The sequence below is a fragment of the Drosophila elegans genome, unplaced genomic scaffold (genome assembly GCF_018152505.1).
Source record: "Drosophila elegans isolate 14027-0461.03 unplaced genomic scaffold, ASM1815250v1 contig_492, whole genome shotgun sequence".
Taxonomy (NCBI): Eukaryota; Metazoa; Arthropoda; class Insecta; order Diptera; family Drosophilidae; genus Drosophila; species Drosophila elegans.
The window spans coordinates 68,121-81,753 of NW_024545879.1; the positions used below are offsets into that span (position 1 = coordinate 68,121).

Consider the following 13,633-nt stretch of genomic DNA (forward strand, 5'->3'; position numbering starts at 1 on the left):
TTTTGAGATCAATTGCTAAGGTCTAACAGGTCTCATGTCACTGAATTGACCTTGCGCTACGAAAGTGAAACTCTTGTTCCAACTCAAAAACACTCGTCAACAGTCACAATTGCGAAAGAAACTTTATTGACTCTCTTAAACTTTTTTAAAAGTTCTCTTCCCTCATTTTATTATTATTAAGTGCTATGAATATTGGTTACATTTTGAATCTAAACTTTAAAATCATAGCTTGTTGCAATTGAAAGCTATCGACAGGGGAATATCGCCCTAAGAGATGGTAGTGTTACCAGTTTTTCAAAGGTTAGCAGGGCCAAGAAAGAGAGGGGAAGTGTGGAGAGTAAGAGGCGCTCTGGTTGACGGTCAGAAAAGAGAACCTTAATCCGCTCTTAGATTCCACCACCTCCCCTGGCCCAGAAGTATCTCCACCCACACCAAACCATGAGGAACTGCACCCACACCGATAGCTGAATGAGAGCCGAGCGGCTACGTGATGCAAATGGAAGGGGTCTCTGCCATTGGCAAAAAACCGAGAAAGGGATCAGGGAAAAAAATCGGGTGATGCTGGTGCTGGGCAGAGGGTATAAATAGGGCTGAAAGGGATCAGGCCACCAGGAGTTCCGAAAAAATTCTTACAGCAGCAAGTGGTTCGGGAAATTTGAAGTGAAAATAATATATATAATATTAAAAGTGAGTTAGATGATGGGGTAGTGGCCATCATTCTAAAGTGTAGTATCATGATAATATAACGAACATCTTCAGAAAAGGAAACGGGACGAGTTTGGCCGAGGAAATAGGACAGGCAACCGGGACCGGGAAAAGAAGGCACCGTCAACGAAGAAGTCACCGTTGGCGAAGTAAACAAATAAATAAATAAAATAAATTATACGATATCTGGACCACGTGCAACCGGCTCCGGGCCAGACCACGACAGGAAGAATTATTCCTTTAACCATATACATACCCAAAACCTTTTGATTTAGCCGCACCACACTGGCACGGGATTTGTTTTCGTTGAAATTTTTCTTGTCGACTATAAAACAATATTGCTCTACAAAAGTTAAAATATGAACTCAGCATTGATAAAAGACTTAAAATAGTTTTTAAGTAAATTAAATAAAACATTCCCCCTTAATATTAGTTAAAATTTCGTCCCAATAATTTAAATGAAAGTCGTTCGTCCACCTTAATCTAAGTTTATATGTTAATTTATTGAATTATTTATGCACCACTAAACTTATATATATATCCCACATACATACATCATATATTGTTTATTAACATATGTCTTAAATAATTTAAATAGTATTTGTAAGTAAAAAGAATTTGATATAATCTGAATTTCGTGAAACAAGGAAAAGAATATACATTTGCATAAAATTACATATGTAAATTTGCGGAGGTCTCGCAGCAGTTGGGATGTAAATTAGCAAGTAAAGTAAATAACCTACACAACTATATGCGAATGTAGAAAGAGGAAAAGTCTCACATTAACAAGTTTAGAAATCCCGAGATAAAAAATGATCTCAATATTAAACCCCTGCTTGGAGCTCCAAATAGGTAGGGTAATTTAAATGAATAATCATGAATTGATCAATATTTATATATTCGTGTATGGGTCAACAAAGGTGTAATTAAAAATTTAAATCAATTTCAAAGGAAGTGTTGCCGTATGAATTTGACATCGCAGCTGTAGCAAGGGGATGCAAATATATGCGTTAGGTTAACAGGAGATATAAAGCAAAAATTTAAGATGAATGTTTATGGTTAATAATAAAATTGTAACGTGAGGATGTTGTGCTAAGTGTTCGTCTATGGGGAGGGGGAAATGAGACTGACCCTGGAGTAGGCTGATGATAGCCATCGGAAGGGAGATTTGGCGAAGGATGCATTCCGGATCTCAGGCAGGGTGGGGGTGTCGGAGTACATCACCTAAACTCCAAATTGTTCGGTGCAAGTAAAGTTTCCAGTAACGTCCAATGTTTATCATTATTTATCCTATTTTGTTTGCATTTTGTTTTGTTTACATTTGATTTTATTGATGTCGTCGGACTGAGATGGCCGATCAGCTGGGCTATTGTGCGGACTGAGGGCTGGGAAGAACCCCACCACGAGATGGACTGGCTAGCCGGCCTTGCCCCATCGAAGAACCAGGTCCGTAACAATAGATGGCGCCCAATTTAAAGGCAGGAGTGGATTCGCTGATCCTGTCATCCGAAAGGTTGGAAAGGATGCGAATTGCACATCGGTAGGAATTATAAATAACCAGCCGAGAGGTAGGATCTCGGAAGGGACTTGGTGATTCGGGTACCTCGGTGACCGATGGCCTTTGAAGGACCTGATGGTCGGTTCAGAGTAGCGCGGTGCCGGGGGATCTGGAAGCAAAGATACCCCAAAGTAAATGTAATTTTTTTTTTGAAAGAGATTGGTACGTATCTGACGAACGGAAGAGGGTGCTCGGTAAGGGTGGTTCGGCACTAGCAGGAAATAATTCTTCGGCTAGTTAGCGACTATCCCGATGCCTGGTGTGCTACTCGAGCGCCTGGAAAATAAAGCAGAATAATAACCGGAATCAGAAATAGTCCAAATAGGGAAAACTTCCCTTACTTACCCGTGATGAGGTCAGGATGTGGAATATCGACTGTGAGTGGCCCGTGGGGACCAGAGAGGTCGGCCACGCGTTGCATTCATGGCGGCTCTTCACTCCTAGAACAATCATTTAGCGATGTAAGTAAGGAGAAGTTTAGATAATAGAATGTCGAGCGCCCTTGACACCTAGTCTTCTGGGGAAGATGGGATGGTCAACAGCGCTCACCGAGAAACTTGTGCTGGAAATTGAGGACACTGAAATCCGGGGTGAAGTTGGCTCCGGTGAATGTTGAGTTTTTCCCTCCTTGTGGTAGTTGTGAAATTTTGTTTGAGTTGTCATTGTGTGTTGTGGCGCAGCCGGTTCAAAACTATAAAAAAAAAGTAAAAGATAAATATTAGTAAAACATCTAAGTAAAGATAGATTAGGAAAAGTTGATGAGCAAGTATTTTTTAAGGTCAAAGGGGAAAATGGTAGACAGGACTCCTCCGCCAGGGAATCCTCGGAAGGGGCATCAAGAAGGAGACGATGACAGCTGGAATTTGCCAATAGCATCGAAGGTCCTGCCATCGGAAATCACATCGGCTGTCAATGTGGCCTTAGCCCAGGCTCAGGAGACGCAACGAGGAGGAATGATGGAGTCCATAAGCCGATCTTTGCAAAAGGAGATCCGGCGCGGGTTTATGGAAATGATGATTGCCGTTACCGAGGCAATGGGACCATTGAAGCAGCAAGTAGAGTTGCTACAGATGCAAGAAGTAGCGAAGGACGGAAGTGATAGCAGGCATAGCAGGAGGCAGGACGAGAAGGACAGGAAGAGCACTGGAACTAAGCCAAAATATTCCACAGGCGTACCTCCAGCTTCGCCGCATACACAACGTCCGCAATCCCTAGATGCAAAACAGTATTCCGCGCAGAACGAACCCATCCAGAGATCTCCTAGGTTCGAGGATGGACGAGCCTTGAGTCAGCAAGCGGAAAGGGAGGTCGAGGGTAGATTTACAAGGTGGGGACGAGTTGAAAAGTGGGAGATATATTTCGATGGAGACCCAAACAAAATGATGGTGGAAGATTTTGTTTTCCGGGTCGAGTTTCTTCGAAGGCAAAGTCGGTGTTCCTGGGATGAGGTCCTCGACAGTTTTCATCACCTGGTCAGGGGCAAAGCGGCCGAGTGGTACTGGCAATTTGTTCGGGAGCGACCGCCCGAGGTTTGGGAAGATCTAAAGGACGAAATTGTGGCCAGGTTTCGAGGCGTCGGTGGTGAGTTGGAGCGGCTACGCGCTCTCCATGAACGGCGACAAAGACCTGGGGAATCAGTCGAGGATTATTTCGGAGCCATGCGACGATTATCGACCAGACTTACCCAACCCATGTCGGAGTCCGAAATGATCCGGGTGATTAAGAAAGGACTCGCTGAGGATATCGCTCGGTATGTTTACGCAGTCAGGGTACGAAGCGTGGAGCAGCTTCGCGAGGAATGCTTGGAAGTGGAAGACACTTTTGTCAGACGAGAGCCCAGGCCAGCATACCGCCCGTCGCAGAAGTTTTCGTCCTCTGGAAAGAGAGTCGATGAAATCATACCGGAACCGAAATCACAGGACAAGGACATGTCCGAATTGTTCGGGAAACGGCCGACCAAGCGTGACGAAAGCAGGCGAGCAACGCTTGGGCCAGAAGCCTGCGTGGAAGTAGATGATAAGGAAGAAGAAAATTATCAGTATATTATTAATAAACAAAATAGATTAGGGATTAATAAATTAAGATTTCTACCAGCAGAAGAAAGAATAAAAAGATATATTGAAGTACGAAACAGGATTTTTGACGCCAGACAGCTTGAAGGTATGCGGGGAGTCAGCCGCAGGCTTCTAAAGACCCGTTCCCGCTTTAAGAAGAGGCGACAAACGCGCCAGGAGGTGGCTGAAGCAATCCAACGTGGAACGAGAACGGATCCAAGGGTTTTCGCTGAGGTGACCATACACGGCCGGAAGATTGCGGGACTGCTGGATACAGGAGCCTCCGTAAGTCTACTGGGCAAAGACAGTAGAGAGCTGCTGGCCAAACTCGGGGTAGAGATGGACAGATATGTGTCCGTCGTTAAAACAGCTGCCGGTGAAGACAGATCCATAATCGGAAAAATAAAGCTTCCTGTTGGATATAAGGGGATTGTAAAGGACATTCTCTTCTACATATGCCCGTACCTGGAACAATCGATGTACTTGGGGATCGATTTCTGGAGATCTTTTGAGTTGGCTCCAGCAGTTCTAGGCGATGAAAACAGCGAATCCAGTCAAGCTCAAGTAGCTGAAGTCAAGATGTCCCAGATCAGCCACTATGCGGAAGATAGAAGACAAGAAACGGAGGTAGAAGCTTGGGACCTGGGAATGAATGAAGCTGAGGAGTTGGAGAACGTGAAGAAGGAATTTTTGACTTACGAAGAAGCCGGGCTAGGAACGACTGCAGCAGAACAGCACCAGATCCAGCTGGTGGAGGGCGCAGTACCGTTTAAGGATCGTTGTTACCCGCTATCACCAGCGATGCAGGAAGTGGTCTGGAAAGAAGTAGACAAAATGCTAGAGCTAGGGGTTATAGAGGTTAGTGATAGTCCGTGGAGCAATAGAACAACGGTCGTGCGAAATCCAGATAAAAACAGATTCTGCTTAGACGCGCGGAAACTTAACCAGCTCACCGTAAAGGACGCCTACCCTCTCCCGAGTATCGAAGGCATATTGTCTAGGATCGACCAGACATATTATATATCTAGCGTCGATCTTAAATTTGCGTTCTGGCAAATAAAATTGGAACCGGAAAGCCGGAAGTATACCGCTTTCACAGTAGCCGGACGACCACTTTACCAATTCGTGATGATGCCTTTCGGCCTCTGCAATGCGGCCCAAAGATTATGTCGATTGATGGACCAAGTCATTCCGACACAACTACGATCAAACGTATTTGTCTATCTGGACGATCTTCTGGTGATAGCTCCTGACTTCCAGACGCATCTGCGATATCTTCGTTTGGTAGCACAATGCCTGAAACGGGCAAATTTGACGATAGGGTTAAAGAAGTCTAAATTTTGATTCAAATCTTTAAAATACCTTGGGTTTATCATTGGGGGTGGAAAGCTGCAAATGGATCCAGAAAGAGTCTTGGCTATACAGAAGATTCCTGATCCGAAGAACATAAAGGAGTTACGAAGCTTCCTAGGTACAGCAGGGTGGTACAGACGATTCATAAAAAACTTTGCATCCATTGCAGCACCGCTAACTGACGCCCTCTAGAAACATCCAAGGGGCAAGTTTTCCTTGACTCCGGAGGCTGTCGAGGCCATAAAGCACTTAAAGATGGCGCTAACTACAGCCCCAGTATTAGTCCATGCTGATTTTAAACGTCCATTCTTTATCCAATGCGACGCCTCTAACTATGGAGTGGGAGCAGTATTGTTCCAGTTGGACGACGAAAATTCAGAACGTCCCGTAGCTTTCTTCTCTTCCAAACTGAATAAACATCAGATTTTGTATTCCGTCACTGAAAAAGAATGTCTGGGAGCGGTATTAGCAGTTGAAAAGTTTAGGCCTTACGAGGAGCTGATGCCGTTTACTGTGATCACGGATCACGCAAGCCTAAAGTGGCTAATGTCCCTCAAGGATCTAAACGGGCGTTTGGCAAGGTGGTCTTTAAGGCTTCAGAGTTTCAACTTTAAAATTGAGCATCGCAAGGGAACTGAAAACGTGGTTGCTGACACCCTGTCACGCTGCATAGCAGAGCTGAGTTTCGATTTATCTGATGCCATTGGGTTTCAGACGACAGAATTCGAGTCCGCGGAATACCAAGAATTAAGAGAAGAAATTAGTCGAAATATAGCAACATTGCCTGATTTACGCGTAGATGGAGGATTAGTCTTCAAAAGAACGACATTCGAACAACTTGACGACCAAGTAGAAGGCTCAATTTGGAAGCTGTGGATCCCGGCAGGAATAACATCTACACTAATAGCGAACGCGCACGAGGATCACAAAGCTGCACACGGGGGGGATGAAAAAGACACTTCATCGTCTGAAACGTCATTTCTACTGGCCGGCTATGACGACACAAGTGCGGGAGTATGTCCGGAATTGCACCAAATGCAAGGAATCAAAACCACCAAATTATCGTTGTCAAGTCGGAATTGGTCAAGAAGTAGTCACGGAACGGCCGTTTCAGAAGATCTATATAGATTTTCTTGGAAAGTATCCCAGGTCCAAAAAGGGACAAGCATATATATTTGTTGTTGTAGATCATTTTTCGAAATTTACCTTTTTAAAAGCGATGAAGGAGGCGAGTGTTGGGAAAGTGGTCGAATTCCTGGTGCACGAGGTGTTTTACAAATTTGGCGTACCTGAGGTAATTCACTCCGACAATGGGAAACAGTTCGTGTCGAAAATATTCCAAGACATGATCACTGCATTCGGCATTCAACACATGCGTACCGCTGTATATTCACCACAGAGCAACGCAGCCGAGAGGGTAAATCGGACCATTCTAGCTGCAATTAGAACGTATTTAGAAAATGATCATCGAGACTGGGACCTATACTTACCGGAAATTGAAGTGTCGATTCGTGATTCCGTGCATGAGGCCACGGGTGTAACACCGTTCTTTGCAGTATTTGGACAACAGATGTTCCTAAATGGAAACTGCTACAAACTGGCAAGAAAACTACAGTCTTTGACAGAACATCAAATAACGACGCTGGATCCAGTAGATAAGCGCCAACTTATCCGCGATCACATTCGGGAGAATCTCCATCAGGCATATGAACGCAGCAGTCAGCGCTATAACAAACGGGCGCGAGTTTTCCATGCCAAGCCTGGCCAAGAAATCTACAGACGCAATTTCACTCAGAGCAATTTTGGAAAGATGTACAATGCCAAGTTTGCTCGAAAATATGTGAAATGCCGAGTCATACGCCCTATAGGGAACAATGCCTACGAATTGGAGGATCTGGGGGGGAAGCCTGTTGGGATTTTCCACGCAAAAGACCTAAAAATGTAAATATAAATAGTGGATGTAGCTGTACCCGTACACACGCATACTTACATATATACCTGGGTAGCAAAACAAGAGTCTAGTGGGTGTAGGCCTACGTTGGGCACAAAAGGCGAATCGGGGGGCAAGGCAGGATAGCAAAGTTGTTGTTTTGATTATTAAAAACACTATAAACACAATTTCACGGCAAGTCAATCTTTCAATGTTTACAAATAATTCGCTTCGGCCAGCATTCTCGCGAATTTTTGTGTGGTGTTGCAATTGAAAGCTATCGACAGGGGAATATCGCCCTAAGAGATGGTAGTGTTACCAGTTTTTCAAAGGTTAGCAGGGCCAAGAAAGAGAGGGGAAGTGTGGAGAGTAAGAGGCGCTCTGGTTGACGGTCAGAAAAGAGAACCTTAATCCGCTCTTAGATTCCACCACCTCCCCTGGCCCAGAAGTATCTCCACCCACACCAAACCATGAGGAACTGCACCCACACCGATAGCTGAATGAGAGCCGAGCGGCTACGTGATGCAAATGGAAGAGGTCTCTGCCATTGGCGAAAAACCGAGAAAGGGATCAGGGAAAAAAATCGGGTGATGCTGGTGCTGGGCAGAGGGTATAAATAGGGCTGAAAGGGATCAGGCCACCAGGAGTTCCGAAAAAATTCTTACAGCAGCAAGTGGTTCGGGAAATTTGAAGTGAAAATAATATATATAATATTAAAAGTGAGTTAGATGATGGGGTAGTGGCCATCATTCTAAAGTGTAGTATCATGATAATATAACGAACATCTTCAGAAAAGGAAACGGGACGAGTTTGGCCGAGGAAATAGGACAGGCAACCGGGACCGGGAAAAGAAGGCACCGTCAACGAAGAAGTCACCGTTGGCGAAGTAAACAAATAAATAAATAAAATAAATTATACGATATCTGGACCACGTGCAACCGGCTCCGGGCCAGACCACGACAGGAAGAATTATTCCTTTAACCATATACATACCCAAAACCTTTTGATTTAGCCGCACCACACTGGCACGGGATTTGTTTTCGTTGAAATTTTTCTTGTCGACTATAAAACAATATTGCTCTACAAAAGTTAAAATATGAACTCAGCATTGATAAAAGACTTAAAATAGTTTTTAAGTAAATTAAATAAAACATTCCCCCTTAATATTAGTTAAAATTTCGTCCCAATAATTTAAATGAAAGTCGTTCGTCCACCTTAATCTAAGTTTATATGTTAATTTATTGAATTATTTATGCACCACTAAACTTATATATATATCCCACATACATACATCATATATTGTTTATTAACATATGTCCTAAATAATTTAAATAGTATTTGTAAGTAAAAAGAATTTGATATAATCAGAATTTCGTGAAACAAGGAAAAGAATATACATTTGCATAAAATTACATATGTAAATTTGCGGAGGTCTCGCAGCAGTTGGGATGTAAATTAGCAAGTAAAGTAAATAACCTACACAACTATATGCGAATGTAGAAAGAGGAAAAGTCTCACATTAACAAGTTTAGAAATCCCGAGATAAAAAATGATCTCAATATTAAACCCCTGGTTGGAGCTCCAAATAGGTAGGGTAATTTAAATGAATAATCATGAATTGATCAATATTTATATATTCGTGTATGGGTCAACAAAGGTGTAATTAAAAATTTAAATCAATTTCAAAGGAAGTGTTGCCGTATGAATTTGACATCGCAGCTGTAGCAAGGGGATGCAAATATATGCGTTAGGTTAACAGGAGATATAAAGCAAAAATTTAAGATGAATGTTTATGGTTAATAATAAAATTGTAACGTGAGGATGTTGTGCTAAGTGTTCGTCTATGGGGAGGGGGAAATGAGACTGACCCTGGAGTAGGCTGATGATAGCCATCGGAAGGGAGATTTGGCGAAGGATGCATGCCGGATCTCAGGCAGGGTGGGGCTGTCGGAGTACATCACCTAAACTCCAAATTGTTCGGTGCAAGTAAAGTTTCCAGTAACGTCCAATGTTTATCATTATTTATCCTATTTTGTTTGCATTTCGTTTTGTTTACATTTGATTTTATTGATGTCGTCGGACTGAGATGGCCGATCAGCTGGGCTATTGTGCGGACTGAGGGCTGGGAAGAACCCCACCACGAGATGGACTGGCTAGCCGGCCTTGCCCCATCGAAGAACCAGGTCCGTAACAAGCTTTTATATAATAGCTATTTGGTATACCATTTTCTGAATGGGGCACCGTTAGCCTTTAAAATCCCCATTCTCTCCTCCACCAAAGCCCCTTGCTCACAGAAAACAGAAATAAAATGGTTTCGCATGGTTTTCCGTTAATTAAACATAAATAAACTAACGGCTAGATAATTTTGGGTAAATTAACCATTTTGATTTTCCTACATTATGACTGTCTTTCGGTTCCCTTCAGATGTTATGTTCATCTTCTCATAAAGGGATCACACAGCTTCCCACACGGCTTTTTTATTTCCTTAACATTACGTGACTTAAAAATAAGTAAATAGTTGAATCAATTTTTTTTGTTGTTTAGCTTTTTTTCAATTAGTGTAAATTTTCTAAAGTAAATTTTAGGACTAATATTAAAAAAGCAGGAATAGCAGTTTTCCAATGAGCCCTGCTAAAATAAGTTAACAACCAGCTCCCAGCGTAAGCTAGGCAGGGCAATCCAATGAACTCCGATGGTCGCCGTTATCGACTTTTAAATTTTATACCCCGAATGAGTCTCAAGGCCAGCGGGTGAAATCCCTAATTAACGTATTTCTACAGTTGATGTCACAGGCCAACCGCTTCCTTCTATATCAATGGCGGCTACGACCACTAGCGGCAACCACGGTCTACCGACCCCCAGCCACGGACGTATAGCCAGAAGACTTCACCCCGTCACTGAAGTGCAGCCAGCCGGCACACGAATTACATAATTGGTGCCCAACCAAAGGAATAATATTAAAAATATTTTTGCAATTAAATATCGCCCTAGGAGATGGCAGTGTGACCAGTTTTCCAAAGGTTGGTAGGGCCAAGAATGGGAGGGGTGGTGTGAAAAGTAAGAGGCGCTCTGGTGGACGAGCAGGAAAGAGTATTTTAATCCGCTCTTAGATTCCACCACCTCCCCTGGCCCAGAAGTATCACCACCCACATCAAACCATGAGGAACTGCACCCACACCGATAGCTGAATGAGAGCCGAGCGGCTACGTGATGCAGATGAAAGAGGTTTCTGCCGTTGGCGAGAAAGGGATCAGAGAAAAAAATCGGGTGATGCTGGGGCTGAGGCAGAGGGTATATATAGGCCTGAAAGAGATGAGGCCACCACGAGATCCAAAAAATTTTTACAGCAGCAAGTGGTCTGGAAAATTTATAGTGAAAAATAAAATATAAAATTAAAAGTGAATTAGATGATGGGGTAGTGGCCATCAGTCTAAAGTGTAGTATCGAGAATAAAATGATATACATCTTCAGGAAGGGAAGACGGGACGAGTTTGGACGACGTAAACGGGAAATCGGCAGCCGGGACCGGGAAAAGAAGACACCGTCAACGAAAAAGTAAGTCCGTTCCAAGGAGAAAAAGTTAATATTAAAAAAACGGGAAAATAAATCTAATATTTTCCGGTTAGGGTCACCGTTGGCGAAATAAATAAATAAATAAAATAAATAAAGATAAGTTATACAATATCTGGACCACGTGCCACCGGCTCCAGGACGGACAACTGCAGGAAGATTTATACTTTTAATCATATACCTAAAAAACGTTTAATTCACCGCACCACACTGGCACTGGATTTTTTTTATTTTTTTCTTGTTGAATAAAAAAACATTATTGCTCTAATTTATGAACGCAACATTAATGAAAGACTTAAAAATAGTTTTTTAATAAATTTAATTAAATTATTCCCTCTAAATATTATTTAAAATTTCGTCCCCAATAATTTAAACAAAATTCGTTTGTCCACCTTAGTCTAAATTTATAAATATAAGTTATATGTATTGAAATATTTATGCACCTTTTAACTTATCTATCCCACATGCATATATCATCAATTGTTTGTTACCATATCTCTATATATACCATTTCTAAATATTATAAGTAGTACCTGTAAGTAAAGGAAAAAATTGATATAATTAAGATTTGGGGAAACAAAGAAAAGATTATACATTTACATAAACAAACCAAAACCTTATGTAAATTTTCGGCGGTCTCGCAACAGTTGGGATGTAAAATAACGATTAAAGTAAATAACATACACAACTATATGCGAATGTAGAAAAAATGTAAATTTTCGGCGGTCTCGCAAAGTTGGGATGTAAAATAACGATTAAAGTAAATAACATACACAACTATATGCGAATGTAGAAAAAAATATATATAAATAACTTTAGAAATCCCGAATAAAAAGATCTCAATATTAAAGCCCTGGTTGGAGCTCCAAATAGGTAGGGCAACTTAATTGTATAGTTATGAATTAATCAATATTTATATGTTCGTATGCGGGTCAACAACCGTGTAATAAAAATGAAATCAATTTAAAAGGAAGTGTTTTTGTATAAATTTGGCATCGCAGCTGTAGCAAGGAGAAGCAAATAAATGAAAATAAATTAACTGAAGTTATTGAATGCAAGAAATGCAAATGAATGTTTATAGGTAATAATAAAATTGTAACGTGAGTATGATGTGCTAAGTGTTTGTCTATGGGGAGGGGTAAATTGGCCAGCGGAAGGGAGATTTGGCGAAGGATGCATGCCAGATCTTATCTCCTAAACTCCAAATTGTTCAGCGCAAGTAAAGTTTCCAGTAACGTCCAATGTGTAACATTCATTTTATTTTTGCTTGCATTTTATTTTGTTTACATTAGGTCTTGTTATGATGTTGTCGGACTGAGATGGCCGATCTGCTGGGCTATTGTGCGGACTGAGGGCTGGGAAGAACCCCACCATGAGATGGACTGGCTAGTCGGACTTGCGCCGTCGAAAAACCAGGTCCGTAACAATATTAATATTCGAACTCCACCCCTGAAGTAATATAATATGTAAGTAACTGAACGCCAACGATAGCTAAAGGTCTACACATAACTTAACACACAATTACCAGTGCCTCAAGTGCATACAGTTTCCTTTGTCCAGCAATAGGAATTTTATTTAAATATTAAAAGAAACTCGGTTTTCGATTTCTGATTTTTGACTTTATTGAGTGCGTGACAAACAAATAAAGTCAAGTAACTCAAGTTACGCACACTTGGATTAGCAGTTTTAAATAAATAAATAAATCACAAAGTATTTTATGTGCTTAGTGTGGGTTTTAATACACATGCAAAGGTTGCCACTTGCTTTTTTTCTTGTTTCTTTTTTACAAGTTGAACCACTGTGCCTGTGCTTATATTGAATTATGTACCGAAGTAATCCAGTGTATCTGTATTAATAGTCGAATTGACCAATATCTGTCGTCTAACTCCTTGATCGTTTCGTAAATTTGTTCTTTGAATTTGTTCTTGGGATAAATGAATCCAACATTTTTGTGTTTTAGGTGACACTATAATATTAGCGCGAAAAAATCACCTCGACCTGTTTCTCTTATTTTTGCGGTTTTGGCCACGGTGCCTGTGTCGATATTGCAGAAAATTGGCCCCATCAAAACAAATAATATTGTGTCCCAATCGTTCAATACTTCGCATTTGTCCAGTATATCTGCCGTTAACTTACTCAGCTCTCTTTAGCTGCCAATGAGCTGGGAGTATAGGGAAGTAAAGCAAGAAATTGATAGCAACGGCAGCGAAGAAGTAGAATTAAGCCGGCAGTCCATCTTTGATAACCTACACAACTATATGCGAATGTAAAAAAAAAGAAAAGTCTCATGTAAATAAGTTTACAAAACCCGAGATAACCCGATTAAACCTTTGGTTGGAGCTCCAAATAGGTAGGGTAATTTTATTGTATAATTATGAATTAATCTATATTTATATGTTCGTATGTGGGTCAACAATGGTGTAATGAAAATTTAAATCAATTTCAAAGGAAGTGTTTTCGTAT

At 41.4% G+C, this 13,633-nt stretch overlaps 2 protein-coding genes and 1 long non-coding RNA gene across 3 annotated transcripts; 1 reads left to right on the forward strand and 2 right to left on the reverse strand.

Annotated features, from left to right (window-relative positions):
* Positions 1-2,740: 2,740 nt before the first annotated feature.
* On the reverse strand, positions 2,741-4,879 carry LOC121467663. The gene is made up of 5 exons (XM_041709752.1): positions 4,783-4,879; positions 4,355-4,729; positions 3,948-4,064; positions 3,733-3,889; positions 2,741-2,954 (listed from the first exon to the last, which is right to left on the reverse strand). Exons 2-5 carry the CDS (start codon positions 4,707-4,709, stop codon positions 2,741-2,743), a joined length of 843 nt encoding a protein of 280 aa, XP_041565686.1. The 5' UTR covers positions 4,710-4,729; positions 4,783-4,879.
* Positions 4,880-4,947: 68 nt separating this feature from the next.
* On the reverse strand, positions 4,948-5,755 carry LOC121467655. Its single transcript, XR_005977746.1, has 2 exons — positions 5,680-5,755; positions 4,948-5,613 (listed from the first exon to the last, which is right to left on the reverse strand). It is a non-coding gene; the product is annotated as an uncharacterized LOC121467655 (long non-coding RNA).
* A 170-nt stretch (positions 5,756-5,925) lies between these two features.
* LOC121467664 lies at positions 5,926-11,159 on the forward strand. The gene is made up of 4 exons (XM_041709753.1): positions 5,926-6,676; positions 6,888-7,579; positions 8,392-8,486; positions 11,072-11,159. The coding sequence occupies exons 1-4, from the start codon at positions 5,926-5,928 to the stop codon at positions 11,157-11,159; spliced, it is 1,626 nt and encodes a 541-aa protein (XP_041565687.1).
* Positions 11,160-13,633: the final 2,474 nt, after the last annotated feature.